Source organism: Sander vitreus, chromosome 14, assembly GCF_031162955.1.
Source record: "Sander vitreus isolate 19-12246 chromosome 14, sanVit1, whole genome shotgun sequence".
Classification (NCBI taxonomy): Eukaryota; Metazoa; Chordata; class Actinopteri; order Perciformes; family Percidae; genus Sander; species Sander vitreus.
This window is the reverse complement of record NC_135868.1, coordinates 8,452,948-8,473,043: the sequence shown is the minus strand read 5'-3', so window position 1 is coordinate 8,473,043 and position 20,096 is coordinate 8,452,948. Positions and strand designations below refer to the sequence as shown.

Genomic DNA, 20,096 nt, shown 5'->3' with positions numbered 1-20,096 from the left:
ATTTGTCGATTTGCTAAGTCGATTTTGGATTCACACACATTACAGTATACGTATAGAACTGATCAAGTTAGTGGCTATCAGTAGCTTTTCTCATTAACGCACCAGCTGGTGACACAAAGGCAGGCATTGTTTATGTAGCGTTTGTCGCAGGCAGCTCCAGCTCAGCCTGCGTCTTCAGATTGTAGCTTTGCCTTTCAAATTTCACAACTTTGCATTCATCACAACACCTCATCTGTGTCGTGTCAACACTGGACAGATGTCATACAATTCAGAGATAAATATGTATATAACTGTCTAGTGTCCATCTCTGCCTCCTCCTCCTGGGTTTCCATAGTTACCTTCCTTGGCCATCATTGTAACTGTCACACCAAAATGAAGCGGCAAATCACCTCGAGTGACTTTTGTAAAGCCACTAAAATATGTGTGTGTGTGTGTGTGTAGCTAAAAGTAAAATATTGTTGATTGAAACAAAACTTGAAGAAAAACAAATGTGACTGTTTCATTTATTTTGTTTGTTTTCCTTTTTCATGATGATGCTGTTTACTATGTTGATTATTTAATAAAGTATTGAGTTGAAATACAAATCTGGTGTTTCTCTCTTTTCATACACTTGTGGCTTTTTACATCTGCGAGGCTCACACACTTAACTTAAACTGCCTTTGTTCTCCACACAGGACACATGAAATACTCTCCGCCTGCTTACTTAAGACTGGCAGTAAATTCATGTGGGACATAAAATAGCTTAATGCACAGCCAAACAATAGCCCGAGCGCTGCAGATGGCCCTTTGGCTTCCTGTCAGGGGGAGGGTTTCGCTCCATCTGAGCATGTCTCTGCAGTCAATCACCACCCTCTCTGCTCCGACCACAGGTGGAAATACTGTGATGCTGCTCCTGCTCAGCAACACTCTTTTCTCAGTGTAATATGAACATTTGTGCAGCCCAGAAACATGAAAGTCTGTGCTGCAGCATTTTTTTTGTGAGCAGGCTTGAGTTTAAAATGAAAAAGGAGAGAAAAACTGGTTTTATGTGCACATTAAGTAGCGTCTGCCTCAGGCTGCCTTCCACTGTCACATTTAAACACAAACTGTTGTGTATTTCAACTGTGCTCTTGTTTTTCCCGCAATCTTACATTTTTTCTCACTTGTTTTGGCATGGTTCATTTTCTCATCACAGTTTGTGCATTAACAGTGGTGGAATCATAGACTGCAGGGTGAAATGTAATGAAGTACTTTTACTCAAGTAATGTACTTGGTAAAACATTTAGGTACTTGTACGTTTTACGCTACTTCCTACTTCTACTTCACTACATTTTGGAGGCAAATATTGTACTTTTTACTCCACTACATTTATCTGACAACATTACTTTGCAGATTTATATTAATAATACAAAATATAAATCAACTAAATTATGATATATTATTAAGGATTACGCTACCAGCAGTATAGAAACATTAGCTCCACCTTTACCAGCTGCAATATTAAAGTGAACACATTAATGCATCACGAAATATAATCCAAAGACGTATAATATATATGATTCTTAAATGGGCCATTTTACATAATGAGTAGCAACAACTGATTACTTTTCATACTAGCTAAACATTTCAATTTTTTTGCAGAACAAATGTTCTGTGCTGCTCTGTTTCAAATGATGTGGTGATTACATTTCGGTTTTCAGAAAATGAGAAGAGCTGCAATATCTGGGTTCACACAGCTGCTAATATTCTGCACATGAATAGTCTGATATACAGGTCAAGACTCTGCAAAATATCACATGACTAGAATAATAGAATAAAAGTTCATTTTTTTCAGTCTTAACAGAAACATTCAGCTGTTATCACATAACAGATGTTTGCCATAAAACTAAGACTCAAAAATGACTTTTCAGTCAAAGCAGCTTACTTAGTGAGGCGCGATGCATCTGTCTGGTCTCTCTGTCTGATGGCATTGGAAAATGATCATTTAAATGCCATTTATAATCTGTTCACAACGCCGGAGTGAGAGGGCAGCAGGGTAAAAACCATATGGCGCTGGTCGGAGCCGGGGTCAGTGGCCGAGGCTGGGGACACCTCCGAGGGCAGAGAGGTGAGGGAGGTGAGGTCAGGATGCTTTGATTAAATGAGATGAAGAGCCATCGCTGCAGATGGCTGCCACAGCCTGACTGAGTCCTTTCCAGCTTTCTCCTGTCCTTTGAGGACACAAATCACTCAGCTCTCTGCCTCCCAGTGTCACACTTCTATACTGGTTCACTGTGTTCCCAGTGGCTTTCTGAAAGCCTCGGCTGCTGTTCGCTGCCTTTTATTAGCCCTCTGGGAGACAATACACTTAAAAAACAACCTCTGTCCATGCTTCCTATAGATCATATTCAGAGACATTATCAATTCAAGCTGTTTTGAAACAAGTCTCACTTTTCTTGTTCAGTCTCACCACAAATTATTGCGTAGTCTCTGGCACACCGAGGCACTGAGTAACACAGCTGTCAGTTTAAAAAATTTAAAATAAACTTGAATAATTTGCAGCAATATTTGGGAGCACAGTCTTTCACTGTTATGAGAACAGCCATTGTCTTTTTTATCGTCTTTGCAAAACCAAAACACAAGTGCAAGTGTGAGAAGGCTTAAACTGTGTTTAAACTGCTCCAACAGAAGTTGCAATCATTAGCATAACAAGCTAACTAGCTTACTACCAACAACAGTAACCAAGGCCAAGGAGCATTTCTTAAATAACTACATTAGTTTGTGGGGTTACAAGTTACATTCAATCCATGTTTACAGCTAACACGTCCATTATGTAGGCTAATATTTCCTCTGGATGCTACAATATCATTCAATATAACTGTTGTACATGTTAGCTTTAGCTTAAGACGTTTAGCATAATATCTTATCAAGTGCATATTTAAGACCCCTTTTTAAATGTTCTCATTTCAAAACGAGCAGGAATAAACATTAAACAAATCCACCAACTTGTAGAACTAACGCTAGCTTATTTAGCTAGCTAGCTTTCATTTCAGTTAGAATATAAAAACATGCTTTTGTCTACGTCGGTCTAAGATAAAGGAACCACTGTTTAATAATGACTAATGACTAATAATTTTGATGGTAAAATCTGCCACAGTTATCTTTGTAACACATTGAATAGCAACAGTGACTACGAGGAGTAGAGTTTATAGCAAACAGTCAATTCACAAACTACAGTTACTGCCATTGTGACCGACATATGCATATCGCAAGTACTTAAACTGAGTCTGGCACAGTTTCAACCATCTCACTTGAGAATAAAGTCAAAAATCATTTGATATTGGGGTCAGTCTGCTGTGAGATTCTTTACAGATCAATGGAACAGTTTGAGGACCTTGGAGAGCAGTAGCCTGCTGGCACACCCTAAGTGAGTGAACAGATGGTTCACTCAGCCATGCACCCATAAGTACTGGGCGAAGGACACCGCCCGAGGGGACTCCAGAGGACCCTGTGGGGACAACAAATTCTGTGAAGAAGAGCAATCAGAGGTCGCATTAAAGCTTCAGAGCTTGAACCAATAGACAATCTTATATCCGGCTAACAGTGGTGCTGTAGTAAGTATTGTAATTGAGTAAAATGTTGAGCCACTTGTACTTTATTTGATTTTGATTTTAGACCATTTTATACTTCTACTCCTTACTCCTTTTCCACTCTACTTCTTCTTTTACTACTTTTCCAGGGTAGATTTTACATACAAAATATATCACAAGTATCTCAAGTATATAAAATATAATTAGTATATCAAATATGATGATTTATTATAGAAAGTACCCAAAAGTATATAAAGCAAGTTAAAATTAGTTCCATTTTAACCAGCTACAACATTAAAGTACTGTTTAGGTGTAAATAAGTATAGGCCTACATTTTGTTGCCAGTACTTTGACAGTAATCCTATCAGCTTTCACATGTATTTTACAATATACAGTGGGGCAAAAAAGTATTTAGTCAGCCACCAATTGTGCAAGTTCTCCCACTTAAAAAGATGAGAGAGGCCTGTAATTTTCATTATAGGTACACTTCAACTATGAGAGACAAAATGAGAAAAAAAATCCAGAAAATCACATTGTAGGATTTTTAATGAATTTATTTGCAAATTCCTTGGGAAAATAAGTATTTGGTCACCTACAAACAAGCAAGATTTCTGGCTCTCACAGACCTGTAACTTCTTCTTTAAGTGGCTCCTCTGTCCTCCACTCGTTACCTGTATTAATGGCACCTGTTTGAACTTGTTATCAGTATAAAAGACACCTGTCCACAACCTCAAACAGTCACACTCCAAACTCCACTATGGCCAAGACCAAAGAGCTGTCAAAGGACACCAGAAACAAAATTGTAGACCTGCACCAACCTGGGAAGACTGAATCCACAATAGGTAAGCAGCTTGGTGTGAAGAAATCAACTGTGGGTGCAATTATAAGAAAATGGAAGACATACAAGACCACTAATAATCTCCCTCGATCCGGGGCTCCACGCAAGATTTCACCCCGTGGGGTCAAAATGATCACAAGAACGGTGAGCAAAAATCCCAGAACCACACAGGGGGACCTAGTGAATGACCTGCAGAGAGCTGGGACCAAAGTAACAAAGGCTACCATCAGGAACACACTACGCCGCCAGGGACTCAAATCCTGCAGTGCCAGACATGTCCCCCTGCTTCAGCCAGTGCATGTCCAGGCCCGTCTGGAGTTTGCTAGAGAGCATTTAGATGATCCAGAAGAGGATTGGGAAAATGTCATATGGTCAGATGAAACCAAAATAGAACTTTTTGGTAAAAACTCAACTCGTCGTGTTTGGAGGGGAAAGAATGCTGAGTTGCATCCAAAGAACACCATACCTACTGTGAAGCATGGGGGTGGAAACCTCATGCTTTTGGGCTGTTTTTCTGCAAAGGGACCAGGACGACTGATCAGTGTAAAGGAAAGAATGAATGGGGCCATGTATCGTGAGATTTTGAGTGAAAACCTCCTTCCATCAGCAAGGGCATTGAAGATGAAACGTGGCTGGGTCTTTCAGCATGACAATGATCCCAAACACACCGCCTGGGCAACGAAGGAGTGGCTTCGTAAGAAGCATTTCAAGGTCCTGGAGTGGCCTAGCCAGTCTCCAGATCTCAACCCCATAGAAAATCTTTGGAGGGAGTTGAAAGTTCGTGTTGCCCAGCGACAGCCCCAAAACATCATTGCTCTAGAGGAGATCTGCATGGAGGAATGGGCCAAAATACCAGCAACAGTGTGTGAAAACTTTGTGAAGACTTACAAAAAACGTTTGACCTCTGTCATTGCCAACAAAGGGTATATAACAAAGTATTGAGATGAACTTTTGTTATTGACCAAATACTTATTTTCCACCATAATTTGCAAATAAATTCATTAAAAATCCTACAATGTGATTTTCTGGATTTTCTTTTCTCATTTTGTCTCTCATAGTTGAAGTGTACCTATGATGAAAATTGCAGGCCTCTCTCATCTTTTTAAGTGAGAGAACTTGCACAATTGGTGGCTGACTGAATACTTGTTTGCCCCACTGTATTACTGTAAGGTGTTCACTGTATTTTATTTTTATTTAACCTTTATTTAACCAGGTAGGCCGTTGAGAACAGGTTCTCATTTGCAACGGTGACCTGGCCAAGAAAAGCGTGGGCGTGCAAGACAACAAATAGTTTAACATTCAATACAGTACAAGAATACAGAATACAATATGCTACATAAAGTGCAGAATAAGTGGGCATTACAAATGCCGGCACGTAGTGAGGTGTAAGTAAGTCGATTGATATGCAATATACATGAATAGAGAGTCTTTATCACTGCTGAGATGGTGTAAAGAGTCAATAAACAGTTAGTCTAGTGGTCTAGTTAGTGAAGTAAATCAGTTATAACACAATGTATATGAATAGGCAGTCTAGATAAACAGGGGTACAAGTTAAACACTGATATAAACCTTTTGTTGGAACTGGCTTTTGTATTATAAATATATAAACAAAAAGTGTTAATCATCGGAGGCACTGATATTTGGTTGGTGGCTAATTTTGTTACTTTAGACAGAGCCAGGCTAGCTGTTTCCCACTGTTTTTTATGCTAAGCTAAGCTAACCAGCTTCTAGCTGTAGCGTCATATATACCATACAGCTTGAGATTGGTATCAATCTTCTCATCTAACTCTTGGCAAAGTAAATAAGTGTATTTCCTAAAATGTTGATCTATTGATTTTAAGTTACATTTTGAGTGCAGGACTTTTACTTGTAATGGCGTATATACTTCAGAGTGTAGAATTGCTACTTTAAAAAAATAAATGGTCTGAATTCTTCTTCCAACACAATATAAAGTATGCATCATTTAAATGCTGGAAGGGTTTTTTACATGCTACATCAATAAGACACTAAAGGTTGAGCGCTCTGGTTTCTCAAATATTCCCTGATTAGTAAGCACAGAGGCTGATGGCATGTTGATTCAGAGTGAGCCAAAGTAAAAACCAATCTCCCCCCTCATGTTACTGTAATCTCCAGCATGTGACCTCCCCTCGGCATGATGACGGAGGGATGCTGGAAAAACCTGCAGCGCTCACCAGACCAGTGGCCGGTCTGCACTGAGAGGATTTAGAGGAAAAAACACAGCAGCTCTAGGACACATATTATATTCCCACTGGTAAATCCTCTCCAACTCATTACCAAATCCTCGCTGCAGGGCTGCTGATCTCTAAAGAGAGACGGACCAGGTGCCAGTCTTTTTGTAATAGAATTGCACTCCGCTTTAAGTGATTGCATCAACAATTGCCAGTCCTGATAAATGTGATTAAAGTAGAAGAATCCTGTCTGTAAAGCACTGCAAGAAGAAACCAAGAAACATCATCATAATCCAAAACAAACTTTGCATGAAAAGAATTGATCAACATGTGCTACATTGTAACTCCTTAACTGATTGCAAGTCAGTCTGTTTTTCATTCACAGGCCTTTCACAGCGAGGAGTGATGTGATTGGAGCTGTCAGAGAAGAAAATGATTGGGGAAATTATGTGGAAGAAATAGGTCTGGCAGCGTGACGCGGCTGTGGATGTGACTGGGAGACAATGGAGAAATAATTGTTGCACTTGTGCAGATGGAAAAGCTGACATCAAACTAAACCTAATAGAATAAAAAAAACGATGAATAAATCTTCTGTGTGAAAAACATTCTGCTTTGGTGAGTCCAAATGTCCTTGTTTGATCTGAGATGATCTGTTTAGAAAATGTGTATCAAATAATCAGTGACAAGTGTCAATGGAGAGGACATGCTTGCATTTGCATTTATCTCACACTTAATTTATAAATCATGGCTTTTATGTTAATGATTAAAGGATTACACAAACAAATATATCAGCGTATATGCTATAATCTCTGTTTCTGATTGAATATGTCGGGCTGACACACACACACAGGGTCGTCTGATTGGTGGAGCTGTAACTGGGAGAAGAGCTGTGGCGTCCAGTTTATCATCGAGCAGCTGATGGTCTCTGCAGAGCCTCCACCGAGAACAGATAAGAGGCTGAGGATGAGACGATGTTTGTTGCAATTAAATAAACAAATCTTGGTAATTTGCTTGAACATGAATTCCCTCTGCAGCTGTGGTGAGCATTCAGACTTCTGACTCTTTTTGACCAAATCAGACTTTAAATTAGATTCACAATTAACTTTGTTTTGCCACTAAACACAATTTGTTGTCAAAATAGGGCAAAGAGAGCAAAGGTGCTGAGATGTGTGGAGGATGGCTATTTCTGACGGATGTTTACCCGCACTTCCCTCTAATGAGATCCCTAAATAACTGAGCACACCAAAAGTGCTGGAAAATAAGTGTGTTGCTGTACAGCTGCTGGCTTGGGTCACCTAGTTACTAGAACCTAAAGACAAAGAGAATTGTGTGTAATGCAGGTCATGTCCCCAGTATTGTCCCTCATTGATAAAAAACACCTATACATAGCCATATTCTACTGCTCTTCATACTATTCACCCTGCACATACACTTATTCTTACTATTCTTATAATGTTACCACACTGCACATAGCTGTACATACTGTACATATGGGCCAAATGGGGCATGACAGAACGAGTTTGGGAACAACTGCCTCAGAAGTATCAAGAATCACTAAATCCAAAAACTGGAACTAAATCCAACTGGATTTGCTGTTTTGTTCTAGAAGACAGATCAGCTTTCATACAGGATCTGTTCTCCTGACTGCTGGGTCACACAACCAGACATTTCAACTTCCTCCAGATCGTTCACACGTTGATGTTACCTGTGAGTGATTAAGGTCACATTGCATTGTCATGTGAGAATCATTAAGAGTTACAAGAGTAAAAGGTGTGAATTGATGTCAAACTGCCTGAGAAGGACTTTGTAAGTAGCTGATAAGTGCTGTTTTCAGTCGACCCCAATCTGGATGACGCTGAGATGGCAAATCGAGTGCACCATTATGCTTTAGACGTTACCACAGCCACTTCAAAGGAGAAAAGGGAAGCTGTGTTTAAATTTCCATCCATTTAAAGAGTGGCTTAGCTGGTTTCAAACAGTTTGAAGGTTGTATCCTTTAACTGATAAATTAGGAGCATGAAGCAAATACTCTTGTTGTAGTAACTGCATTTAAACATTACATTACTGTATATAGTCTTTTTTTCAGACACTTTTTGTCCAAAGTAACAACAGTAAAGTGCTAAAAATCAATGTGAGTGTGATCAAATGTTTTAAGTGCATATTGAGCATTTATTTAAAACTGATAAACCTGAGCCAGTGTTCAACGTCCTGAAATATGATTTTAACATGCTTGTAAGCACATGACAAAGACAACATTTGCAACTATTATATGCAGACAGAAAAGCAGACCAGAGCAAACAAAGACAGAGATGAATTTCTCTCTAACAACATAATGAACATTTGCTTTTGCAGTTATTTTATGTTGCAGAGTGTTGATTGAGAAGGTGCAGGGCTGTTCAGAAGTGTTAAATTATCACTCATAGGTGTGAATGTACTGCACAGTGTCTCAGAGTGAAATTAACAACGAAGATTCAGCTGAGGGTGGTGTAAATTATAGAGATATAATGCAGTATGTTCTGTTTCCACGTTGTGAAAAACACGTCAAAAATAAGTATACACACATCTGCACACACACACAGGTTTGGGGAATCAGTGTAGAGAGCCAGTTACAGTGAGGGCCGGTTGTCACTAGTCGCACTAACAGGTCACTGTGGAGAAAGATGGGATGAAAACTTGCAGCAGACAACAAAATTAAGCTCTTAGACTGAACTTACTGAGTGAATAAACTACTGGCCGCATCAATCGCTCCCCGTCTGAAAGGACCTTAATAGACTAATTTGCGAATTAGTCTGGCAATGCCAGGCTAGAAATAGCCACCATTTGAAAAAAAAACATGGGCAGTTCACTAACTACATTTAAAGTTTCACCGATACATAGGCCTAATAGTGGATGTTATCAGCTGTATTTAAACTTTAAAAAAATTCAGCATCGGTTGAAGACTACAAGTTTGAAAAAAAATAATCTCTGCTAGAACAGTCAGCACTCAAGTTGCATTGTGGGAAATGTAAGCGCCAGAAAGAAGACAAGGAAGAAAAAAAGTGTGGTTTCTGGTTCTGCTTCATCAAATTAGATTTTCTTTAAGCTAAATTGGAGTACTCTTTTAAAGAGACACTATTTAACTTTAGCCGAACGGTGGCCACTGTGGCAAGTGACAAATATAAGATAAATGCTAACTATAAATAAACTGTTTAGCATTTTGCTAAAATGCTCAACTACTGCAAAAGTAGTAACAAGTGAGAAATAACCATTACACAACAGTATATACCTTTTCAGTTTGCTAACATTTGCTACTGAAATAGCTCCCCAAGCTAGCTTTCAGCAAGCATGCTAGCTAACACTAGCTCAGTTTCTAGCTCAGGACAAATAAATGCACACATTTCATTTAGAGACGCATTGTGTTTGTCCTCCAGTAGAGGAGGGTTGTATAAAACTGGATGAGGCTCTGGTCTAAATATAATATTTTAATGTTGTGAGCAAAATTGTATCCACCCCCATTGTATTGAGGCTGAAATCTCACAGATGTCTCAAAAGATTGGGCAAATAAAACCAAATATATCTGCATGCTAGATGCCACAATAGATAAGTAAGAAGATATGTTAGTTTTTATTTATTTTTATAATTTGGGTAACACTTTAAAACATTTCTTTGACTGTATGTTTGACTGCATTGAACACCTTTGCACATTCGAGGTTTTTAACTTCAGTCTTCAGAAATCCTATAAAATAATGTCTGCAGCGTCCGTGTGTGCTTATCAACCCAGCTGATCTGATCCAGAGGACACCAAAGGGAGAAGAGAGGAAACTGCTTTTGCGTCACTGAGTTAATTTTTCTTTGCTGCTGTTCAGAAGACAATTTGGATTAAATGCCACTTCCTGCAGGGTGGAGAAGTGTAGCATACAACTGAGACTTTAAATTGACCATTTGTACAGGAAATCCTATCGATCACAGAACACTGAGGATCCTGACCTCTTCCATTCATATTTTTGCCTTTCGTTTTCATTCAAATCCCCAAAGCACATTTGAGAAAAAAAAACATGTAATCATTGTATAATGTAGCCTGGTCATTAGAGAGAAATTAATACACAGAGAGGTTGCTTGAGTAAATCTTGAATAATTTATTTGATTTGTTCTTACTTTGTTTCTTGTTCCCCTTTATTACATCTGACATGGAATAATTGTCACAGTCTGCCTTTTTTGAAGGAAACAGCATGAGACAAGGCACAAAAAATTGTTCTCATTTAATACAATTTTACTCAATGTACAAAAATATATCTGGAATGTTTTTTTTTTTTTTTTTTTGCATTGTAATGTACAATTTGTCATTCCAAAAGTGCTTTTGTTCCATCTTGTCTTTAGAAAATATCTTCAAATATCTTAGGCAACATTAAAAGCAAAGAAAGTATCATAGGTATGGACGGCAGTTGTGTCCTGAGCCTCTACAGTGACATAACTTTCTAAATTCTCCTCCTGCAGCTCAGAACTAAAAAAAGCAGCCATTTCTCTGGGTTAACACTTAATACTTAAAACATTTAAACAATCTTTGCTAGTAAACGGTTTGAGCGACCAGTTCCCCGATCGCAGAGCTGCAGTGGTCTAGTCGAGGTCCTGTTGTTGGTGTTTGGGTTGGACTGACTGTTAGTTAGCGGGGACGAGCAGGATGAAACCATCTCGGCTCTTCTTGAAATCTGCATTGGTTTGGCCCGGCCTGGTTTCTACGGTGATGCTCTTTACTTTTCCACGCATGTGAACCTGCACGGCTGAACGGCAAACCTTCACGGGAAAGTGGACTTTTCTTATACTGAAAGAGAAAAAGACAAACACACATTTTTGTATTACTATATTTTGAAAGTTTATTCCCACAACCTCTGAACTTTGCTTTTTCCACTACATGCCTTTCCATTTCTTCCCTTAATCCTCACGTTATTTCCTAATCCCAAACTAACACTTAGGGCCCCTACATGAGAGACTTTGTGATATTTCCAAAATATGTATGTATGTCAAAGAGTCCAATACACTGATATATAACATTGCAGTAATTGAAAATAGTGACCTCGTTTCAACTTTTGCTAAAATTCTGAAACAAAGTTGCTTCAAGATAGATATTATTGGATAATAAGTTTAGAGTTTTTTATAAATCACCCACTTAGGAATAAAGAGACATGTTACGACACGAAGAATACTGGCTTTGCACTCAAATGTTTGTATTTTATGCAAAACAAAGCATTTTACGTAGATGTTTTCAAGCAAAATAAGCTTAAAAACAAAACATCACAACAACATATACACCGCAGGTCTAATAATGCAGCTCAACATCTTTAGGTCTAATAAAAATATACAGTATTTTTTTTATTTTCCTTATACAGAAGCTAAAGTACTGCCAAACTGGAGCAGTTGTGTTTCTCGCGGGCAACCCCATTGCCCACTAATATCTAGTTATAATCACAACATCTCTAGTCTATATCCATGACGTTCCACTTCCGGGATTGCTCCGGTGCCACTGGAAATTCCACCAGATCACTCTCTTTTTTCCTGGATGTCCGTTACCTACTTCTTTCTTTGTGTTGGAATTCTGAACGGCGGTGGATTTATGAGGACTATGGTTAACTGCTCCTCAGATCTCTGCAGGGTAAATCCAGACAGCTAGCTAGACTATCTGTCCAATCGGAGTTTTCTGTTCCACGACTAAAACTACTTTTGAACGTACACATTTTACACCAAAACAAGTTCCTTCCCGAGGCTATTTTGCAGCGGCATTAGGGCTCTATCTGGTACTTAGCGCCGCCCATGATGATTGTGATTGGTTTAAAGAAATGCCAATAAACCAGAGCACATTATTCTCCCATCCCGGATTGCTATGTGGACTAGCCACACCCTCCTCTGCAGCGCTGTAGAGGAAGGTCTGGCAATGCAAGACTACAACATCTCTGACTCAGTCAAAACACACGCATTGTGTTTGAATGCCTTGAACCATCTTTAACCCTGAAACAGCTTCTCATGGATGCGAAAGACCTGCAAAATGAGAATTTCTCTCATTTCATAATGTAAAAATGTACCCCAAAAACGTCTCTGGAAAAATGTAAATGGTTAATTAAAACAGTGAGTTTGTTTTTGATCACTTTACCCTCCACTGTTGGTTGATTTCGACTGACCACAGTCACATCCAGAGTGCAGGAGCTTCGGTGTTACCCCCCCCCATACACACACACACACACACAATCACTCTGCTGACAGCTGGGACAAAGAAAGTGTGGCTCTGCTTGCTCGACAGGCCGGTTGCTGCACAGTCAGCTGAAGATGATCCACTGTGAAGTCACAGCTTCCTCTTGGCCCTCAGGGATCCTGCAGCCTCAGCCTGGCTGCGCCGGCAAACCCACAAACACAAGCTGGCCCGGCACACGGCTCAGTCTGAAGTGTGCATACAAAGAACCTTGTACTGGTTCCACCTACATCACAGCCATAGGCCCAGGAGACTATGAGTGCGTGGTTGATATTTCCATTTCTCTTGTGAATGTATACCGATTGTTGTCTCTCTATCCGTTAACACACTTTGTTTGAACCCAACATGAAGGCTTTAAAAAAAAGCAGATGCAGAACAATATTTGCCAACTTGCTTCTTCTGCTTGTGGAAGCCTTTGAATGTTGATAATATGACTGATAAGCAGAGCTGGCTCATGCATTAAGGCCACCTAGGCCACTGTCTGCCTCCTTTGGCAAGAACAACCTACCGCTTCAAACTGCTAGTGTCCTATTCTCCCCAGACTGACTAGTCCTCTTCAAAAACACTGGCTGAAAATCAGATGAAGTCCCATTTTTAAAAGGTGAACTTCATTTTAAGAATATTACATAATGTTTTAGCTGTTATGCAATCGTTCTGGCAATCTGGGTACAGTAGAAACACACACCAGGTGAGAGCATCAGACCGACTACAATCTGCGATTAGAGACAAGACGGAAACACCACACTCTAAACGTACTGAATATACTGTACACTGAATAATAAAACTGCTCAGTAATAAACTGCATATTACAGTACAAACTGTACTATAAAAAACAGCTTATTGGTGGTATAATGTAGAAGTTTATTTGGTACATTATTTGTGTAGCTATGTTAAAAGTTTACTTTTCAAAATTCACATGTAGAAAAAGAGACAGTGCTTGTTAAGACACACAACAGCTGGGTCAAGTCCAGTCAGACATCTTTAGTTTAACTAACTGAACAAACAACAATCATGCAAACAGCATGGAACGTTTTGTTGCTTTAGATGAAATCTAACTTTACCACGCATGCTTACATGCTTACGTCTTTTTACTAAGCTAGGCTGAACATGTCATGGAGCTTTTATTGAGCTCAAAGAGATGAAACTGATGTTTTTCTCATTTAACGCTCTGTTACAGCAAATAAGCACATTTTCCAGATCGGGGGGGGCAGCTCTGTGACGAGATGTTTAACAAGGTCTTTATTTGCAGGATCCTCCCTAAATGCATATGCAGTGAGGAGAGAGGCGCACCTTGCATACACTCGCATAAATGACACGCAAACTGTGACTCCAGCCTGGTGCATCGCTTTACAAATACAGTCAGACGTGTGTTTGGGGCAGAATGCGTCACATCTGACACAAAAGCCTTGGTGGATCTGGCCTTCTGTCGCTTTCCTACATCCTACTGGGCATTGGGTATCTACATGAGAAACATGACTCGCAGCAAAGCAGATAATTGGCATATTCAGAGAGAGAAAGAGAGAAGTTGCTTAATAAACTACATTAAACCATAGCCAAATATGAAACACGTGCATAAAACCGACTAAACCCAACTTGCAACCTGATACTTTGTCAGGACCGCCTTGTTCAGGTCAAGCTAGTCTCGCCACACGCTGGGGAGCAGAGGAGGATCTGGCTACTCATCACAGCATTCCGGGATGGGAGAAAAATGTGCTCTGGTTTAATAGCATTTCTTTAAACCAATCACAATCGTCATGGGTGGCGCTAAGCTCCACACGGAGCCGCTGCAAAATAGTTGTGCGAGAGAAAACTCAGATTGGACAGACAGTCTAGCTAGCTGTCTCAATTTACCCTGCAGAGATCTGAGGAGCAATAAACCATAGTCCTCATAAATCCACCAGAGTTTAAAATTCAAACAAAAAAGAAATCCAGTGGAATTTCCTGAGGCACCAGAGCAATCCCGGAAGTGGAACGTCAAGGATATAGACTAGGGTCAAGATATTGGAGGTCTAAGAGAACAAAGATAAGGCTCACCCTGCCTATCAGTGGGGGTAAATAACAACTTTCTTGTGAAATCATCATAACACCAGTTTGTGTTAGAAGCTTAGGTATTTCAAGCTTCCTACACAAAACAGCCTCTTTAAGCTGCTACATTATATGCTTTCTTACTGCTAAAAGAATGTTTCTAAATCTATGGCACCGTTCATCATATGTCACTCCAACAGGTGTGGCCTTGCTCTCTTTTTTCCACTTGGCCCCTCATCAGCCTCAAACCCCGCCTTGCTGAACCCCCTAAACCACCTGTCCTGTCCCACCCCTGACACAGAAACCCACTGACCTCCACTGGGTTTTGATTTTGTGTGTGATACTGATCTCATCATACCGGCTACCGCGAGTGAAACCCGACCAGCAGAGTGTGTTGAAAAAGGCCTCTGGCTGCGCCTGAGGACTGTGGATGATCGGCTGCGAAGACCTGCGGTGCAGCTTTCTGCTGCTGAAGACTGGAGGCTGAGATTGTCCGTGATTAAATACAGCTGGCTGTCACTCGTCAAACACAGCTGGGCCATAAACAAGAGCCATCATTGTATAAAATGGAAGATATGTTTAATTGCTGCAGAATTTATGCTCAACGTACAGTACAGCAACCAAAAGTGTTGTGGCTGTGATGACTTTTTCCAAGACTCTCCTCACCCAAAATAAACAACAGGATCTGTCATTTCTTAAAATCTTTCTTCAAAGACAAAGGTGGAAGTAGCATGACGTTGTTTAAGTGCTGCCAAACCTCTCAGGGAGGAGGTTGGGCTGGAGGCTACCGGACACGGCGGCTTGCATCCGGTCTCCAACCAACAATCAAGATGTTTTTTCAAGACTTGTTTTTAACCTTGACCATGATCGTTCCCTGACCATAAGCAAGTAGTTTTAGTTGCCTAAACTTACAGCAACTCCACCTTAACCTCTGAGGTGGCTCACATTAAAACAGCACTCACAAAATACCTGTGTCTTTTTTTAATTTCAGTATGAGGACTTGTTATTTTTAATAATACATTTTATTTGTTGGTGCCTTTCAGGACACCCAAGGACACCTTACACACATTAATAAAAACAATAATAGAATCAACAAATGTATCAACATTAAAATCCAGAAGTAAGTAAAATCAATTTTTTTTTAACTAGTTGAATACCTTAAGTCAATAAAATCAAAGTGGATATGGTGAAATCTATGTTGGGTATGCCAATCTAAACAGATGTGTTTTAAGTAACTTTTTTTTCCATTCAGAAGAAAAATAGTATAAAACCTTTCATTTAAACCTTTCAGTCACTCTTTCCTTCATAGCTGCTAACACCATTTTTTAAATTAAGGGGCCACTTGCTTGGGTCAAACTACAAAACAATCACGAAACTTGATTCCTTTATTTTCCATTGGAGATTGACAAAAAAAAAAAAAATTCTATGTTGTTAGGTATTCCTCTAAAAAATGATGGAACAAATGGATTAAAAACATAATCTAGACACTGATTGCTTTGCTTTAAAGCCAATTGTCGATATTTAAGGTTTATTTTGGTTTCAGTTTACACGTTTGGTTGCTGTGAGAAAGCATTTTCTCAGGCTACCACAGGCACATAGTTGGAAACTATAAGCACCGTTACAGATGTTGTTCTCAGCTTTCACGAGATGTGCAAATGGAAAACTGTTCATATAGTGCTTTTTTTACTTTGCTCTGCAGAAGCATGTAGAGTGTAATGTAAGAGTCTCTTTTGCTGTCTGAAAACGACTTACTGCCATTTAAAACTCAGGAAAACGCCATACTGTTGCGTACTAAAATGCATCGATTCCCCACAAAAAAACTGGATCGAGAAGATCGACATCACTCACGGTAAATTTAGCTTAGGCTCTGTCAAACAGTAACAAAATCCACCTGCCAGCACCTCTAAAGCTGAATCATTAACACGTTATGTTTAATTGGTACAAAAAGAGTATGTCAAGTTGTGTTTTTATGGTGGGTTTTGTTGACTATTTCTTGGCTGCGAGCAGTAACTTCTAGTTGTCTGGCAACTGCTCAAGCCAAGAAATATTTCAGCACATAACCCCCGTAAACGGCCAACGCATTGTCCATTTTACACTTAAGTTTTTGTACAGCTTAAACAACAGAGACATAACATGTTAGTTAGTGAGCTTTAGAGGTGCTGGTAGGCAGATTTTTTTATTGTTTAACAGAGCCAGGCTAGCTGTTTCCCTGTTTCCAGTCTTTATGCTAAGCTAAGCTAACCAGCTGCTGACTGTAGTCTTATATTGAAAGGACACATATGAGAGTAGCATCCATCTCCTCATTTAACTCTAACAAGTATATTTCCTAAAATGTCAAACTTTTACTTTAAAAAAAGGAATTATAAGAGGAAGCCGTCTCACGCTCACCTGTAGTTTTCCATCCGTCAGAGCCCCTCCCCTTCATCCCACAGACCCCCTTTCATCCCTCCCACCCTCCCTCCCTCTCCACCAGACTTGACACCCACTCGTCAACACAAGGCTGTAATTTCCCCTTGCAATCTTAATTATAAATTCCCCAGCTGCCTGGCAACAATCTCTGGGGCAACAGCAGCATCTGCAGCCCCGGCAGCGGAGGCAACGTGGGCCGAGGTCACTTGAGTTCTCGGGTGTGAGGTGGCGGCGAGCAGACCATCACAGGGTTCGCTTTGGCGTCCTAGTGTTCATCATCCATTCAAATTACCATCACCGTCATCAGAAACAGTGGGCCTATCTCAACCAGCTGCACCCTGCATCTTAAATTTCCTCAGGGGGCATTCTGAGGAAAGAAATGAGTCATACTGTAACAACAGCAGAGCTAACGCATGAAGAGCGATTTCTATAAACGGTGCAGACATGCTTTACTTATAGTGTACAACACTACGGTCTTATACATGCACATGGCGTGAATCACAAATGTGTCATCAAATGTGATGTAGTTTAACAGCATGGGCTTCAATAATTTCCTCAGTGCTGATTATTTCTGAAGACCACCAACCCATTTCTGAGATAAAAGTGAACAGTGAGGGAGCCGATCGTCTTATCAAATTGATTAGCAACAAAGGAAGATGGTTGACCACTATCAGTGGTTATTATGCAGCAGGAGCATTGGACATGTTGTTAGTGATGGTTTTTGAACTCATCATATGGGCCACACTGAGTGACAACTCCAGGAAACGTGTTAGGGCTGGGCGGTAGGCCTACAGTTTATCGATTTTTTAAATTATATTGATATATTTCCAAACAAGATGGGATGAGACAATTCCCTTTATATTGATACACTGTAGTTTGATGTTGCGTTACATAACCCGTCGCCAGTGCATCTCTCTCACACACTTCACGTAACTCCGCCCCTACTTTCTCGTTCCATCTGCCCGGTTCACTCTCTCACTACAGGGTCCAACAATCAAGACTGCCCGATGCACTGGAGCCAGTAAAAAGTTACATCGGACCAGTTAATAAAATCAGCTAGTTGCCCAATCGGGCCAGAGCTCAAAAAATGAGCGAGCAAGCGGTATGCGTCTGCTCATCTCTCTGAGACTTCCCTTTGCTCTCAGCACGAAGACAGACAGGCTTGTTTACTAGAACATACTAGGGATCTCTCTCTCTCTCTCTCTCTCTCTCTCTCTCTATATATATATATATATATATCCCATCTAGCCCTAAAACATGATAAAAACTGCAATTCTTTTTACAGATGAATTGCTGTGTAGTATTTGCCACTACAGTAAGACTGTTGTGAGGAATGAAAAATATTGCTGAGGAATCCATTTGTTGCACTCTGAGGTGGCTTTAAAGGCAGCACGTGTGAACTGTTTGAATCCACAAAGAGGCCTTTTGATGCTGGTGCAGTTTTGAGGTCAATCGTCGACTCTGTGAGTGCGCCCAGGAGGCTTTGAGATGCTCGAACAGAAAGTCCCCGAAATTTAACAACCAAGGCACCAGTCAGAATGGCTTTATAAAATCTGCTCCGTCACAGCAGTGTCTTTGATGTAAACGTGTGGAAATGAGCTAATCGGGAGAATATGATGTAAAGTATTCACTGTTTCTGAGTCTTTCACTACACCACCAATCCCATCATACTGCTAAATCCTTCCTCTACATCTGCCTGGACCTTTGTACATGGTACATACAACGGATTTACATTTGAAGGGTTGGTTAAACAGAAAAGGCTGGTAATCATGTTCCCTGGCAAAATACATAGATTCTTAAATATGTCAGACTTTACTGTACTATGTGACCTTATAATGTAATAATATTCATTTAGGCATGAAAACTGTGACCCATCTTATCTTAATACAGGCATTTGGTCATGACATGAAAGACGTATACAGAAAAACACTGGTGCCAGCTCTACTTATAGATACTGATCTCTGATGTGCTTATAAGTGTCATGGAAATGTGTGCGTTAGGGTAAAAACGTATTTGAACTAGTCAGTCACACGCCGCAGACCGACTGTAATCAGTGGATTCAGGCACAACACGTACCCGCTGTATGAGAACAGAGAAAGAAATAGGTCAGTGTTAACATACAGTATACTATTTACGTCCACCTGGCTTAAAAGCTGTTGCCATAGTTACTCCCAGGGGTGGACGAAATATTTAGATCATTTTCTAAGTAAAGTACTAATTAAAAAGTTAAAATACTCTGTTACAAGTCCTGCATTAAAAACGTACTGCATGTAAGTATAACCAGGAAAATGTACTTCAAGTATTAAAAGCAAAAGTACTCCCCTGTGACTGTGAATATACTATTATATTTTATATCATTAGATTATTATTGCTCATGCATTAATGTAAAAGCAGGATTTTACTGCTGTAGTTGGTCGAGGTGGAGCTCATTTTAAACTATTCGGGATAGGACTGCAACTAATGATTATTTTCATTACGCTGCTGATCATTTTCTCCATTAGTCGATTGATTGTTTGGTTTGTGAAAATTCAGAAAATAGTCACAATTACCTAGATCCTAAAGTGATACCTTCACAATGTTTGTTTTGTCCAACTAACAGTCCAAAGCTCAATATAATTAATACAATTGTAAGGAAAAGCAGCAAATCTTCACATTTGTGAAGACGGAACCATGAAATGTTTTTGCATGAAAAATGACGAGTTGCCAATTCATTTTCTGTCAATCTATTAAATCTACTAATTCTTTTAGCCGTACATTTTCATATGGTTTGTGTACAAAAATCTTAATTTGTAAAGTAACTAGTAACTAATACTGTCAGATTAATGTAGTAGATTAAAAAGTGCAGTTTCCCTCTGAATTGAAGTGGAGTT

At 39.8% G+C, this 20,096-nt stretch overlaps 1 protein-coding gene across 2 annotated transcripts in view; it reads right to left on the bottom strand.

Moving 5' to 3' along the window:
* Positions 1-10,670: 10,670 nt before the first annotated feature.
* The window catches only part of myo1g (myosin IG), a 54,548-nt gene continuing 45,122 nt past the window's right edge, over positions 10,671-20,096 (bottom strand). For both annotated transcript variants that reach the window (XM_078268589.1, XM_078268590.1), the window contains one exon: positions 10,671-11,373. In XM_078268589.1, coding sequence (XP_078124715.1) covers positions 11,211-11,373 — 163 coding nt within the window. In that variant the 3' untranslated portion in view covers positions 10,671-11,210. The remainder of the gene's footprint in view (positions 11,374-20,096) is intronic.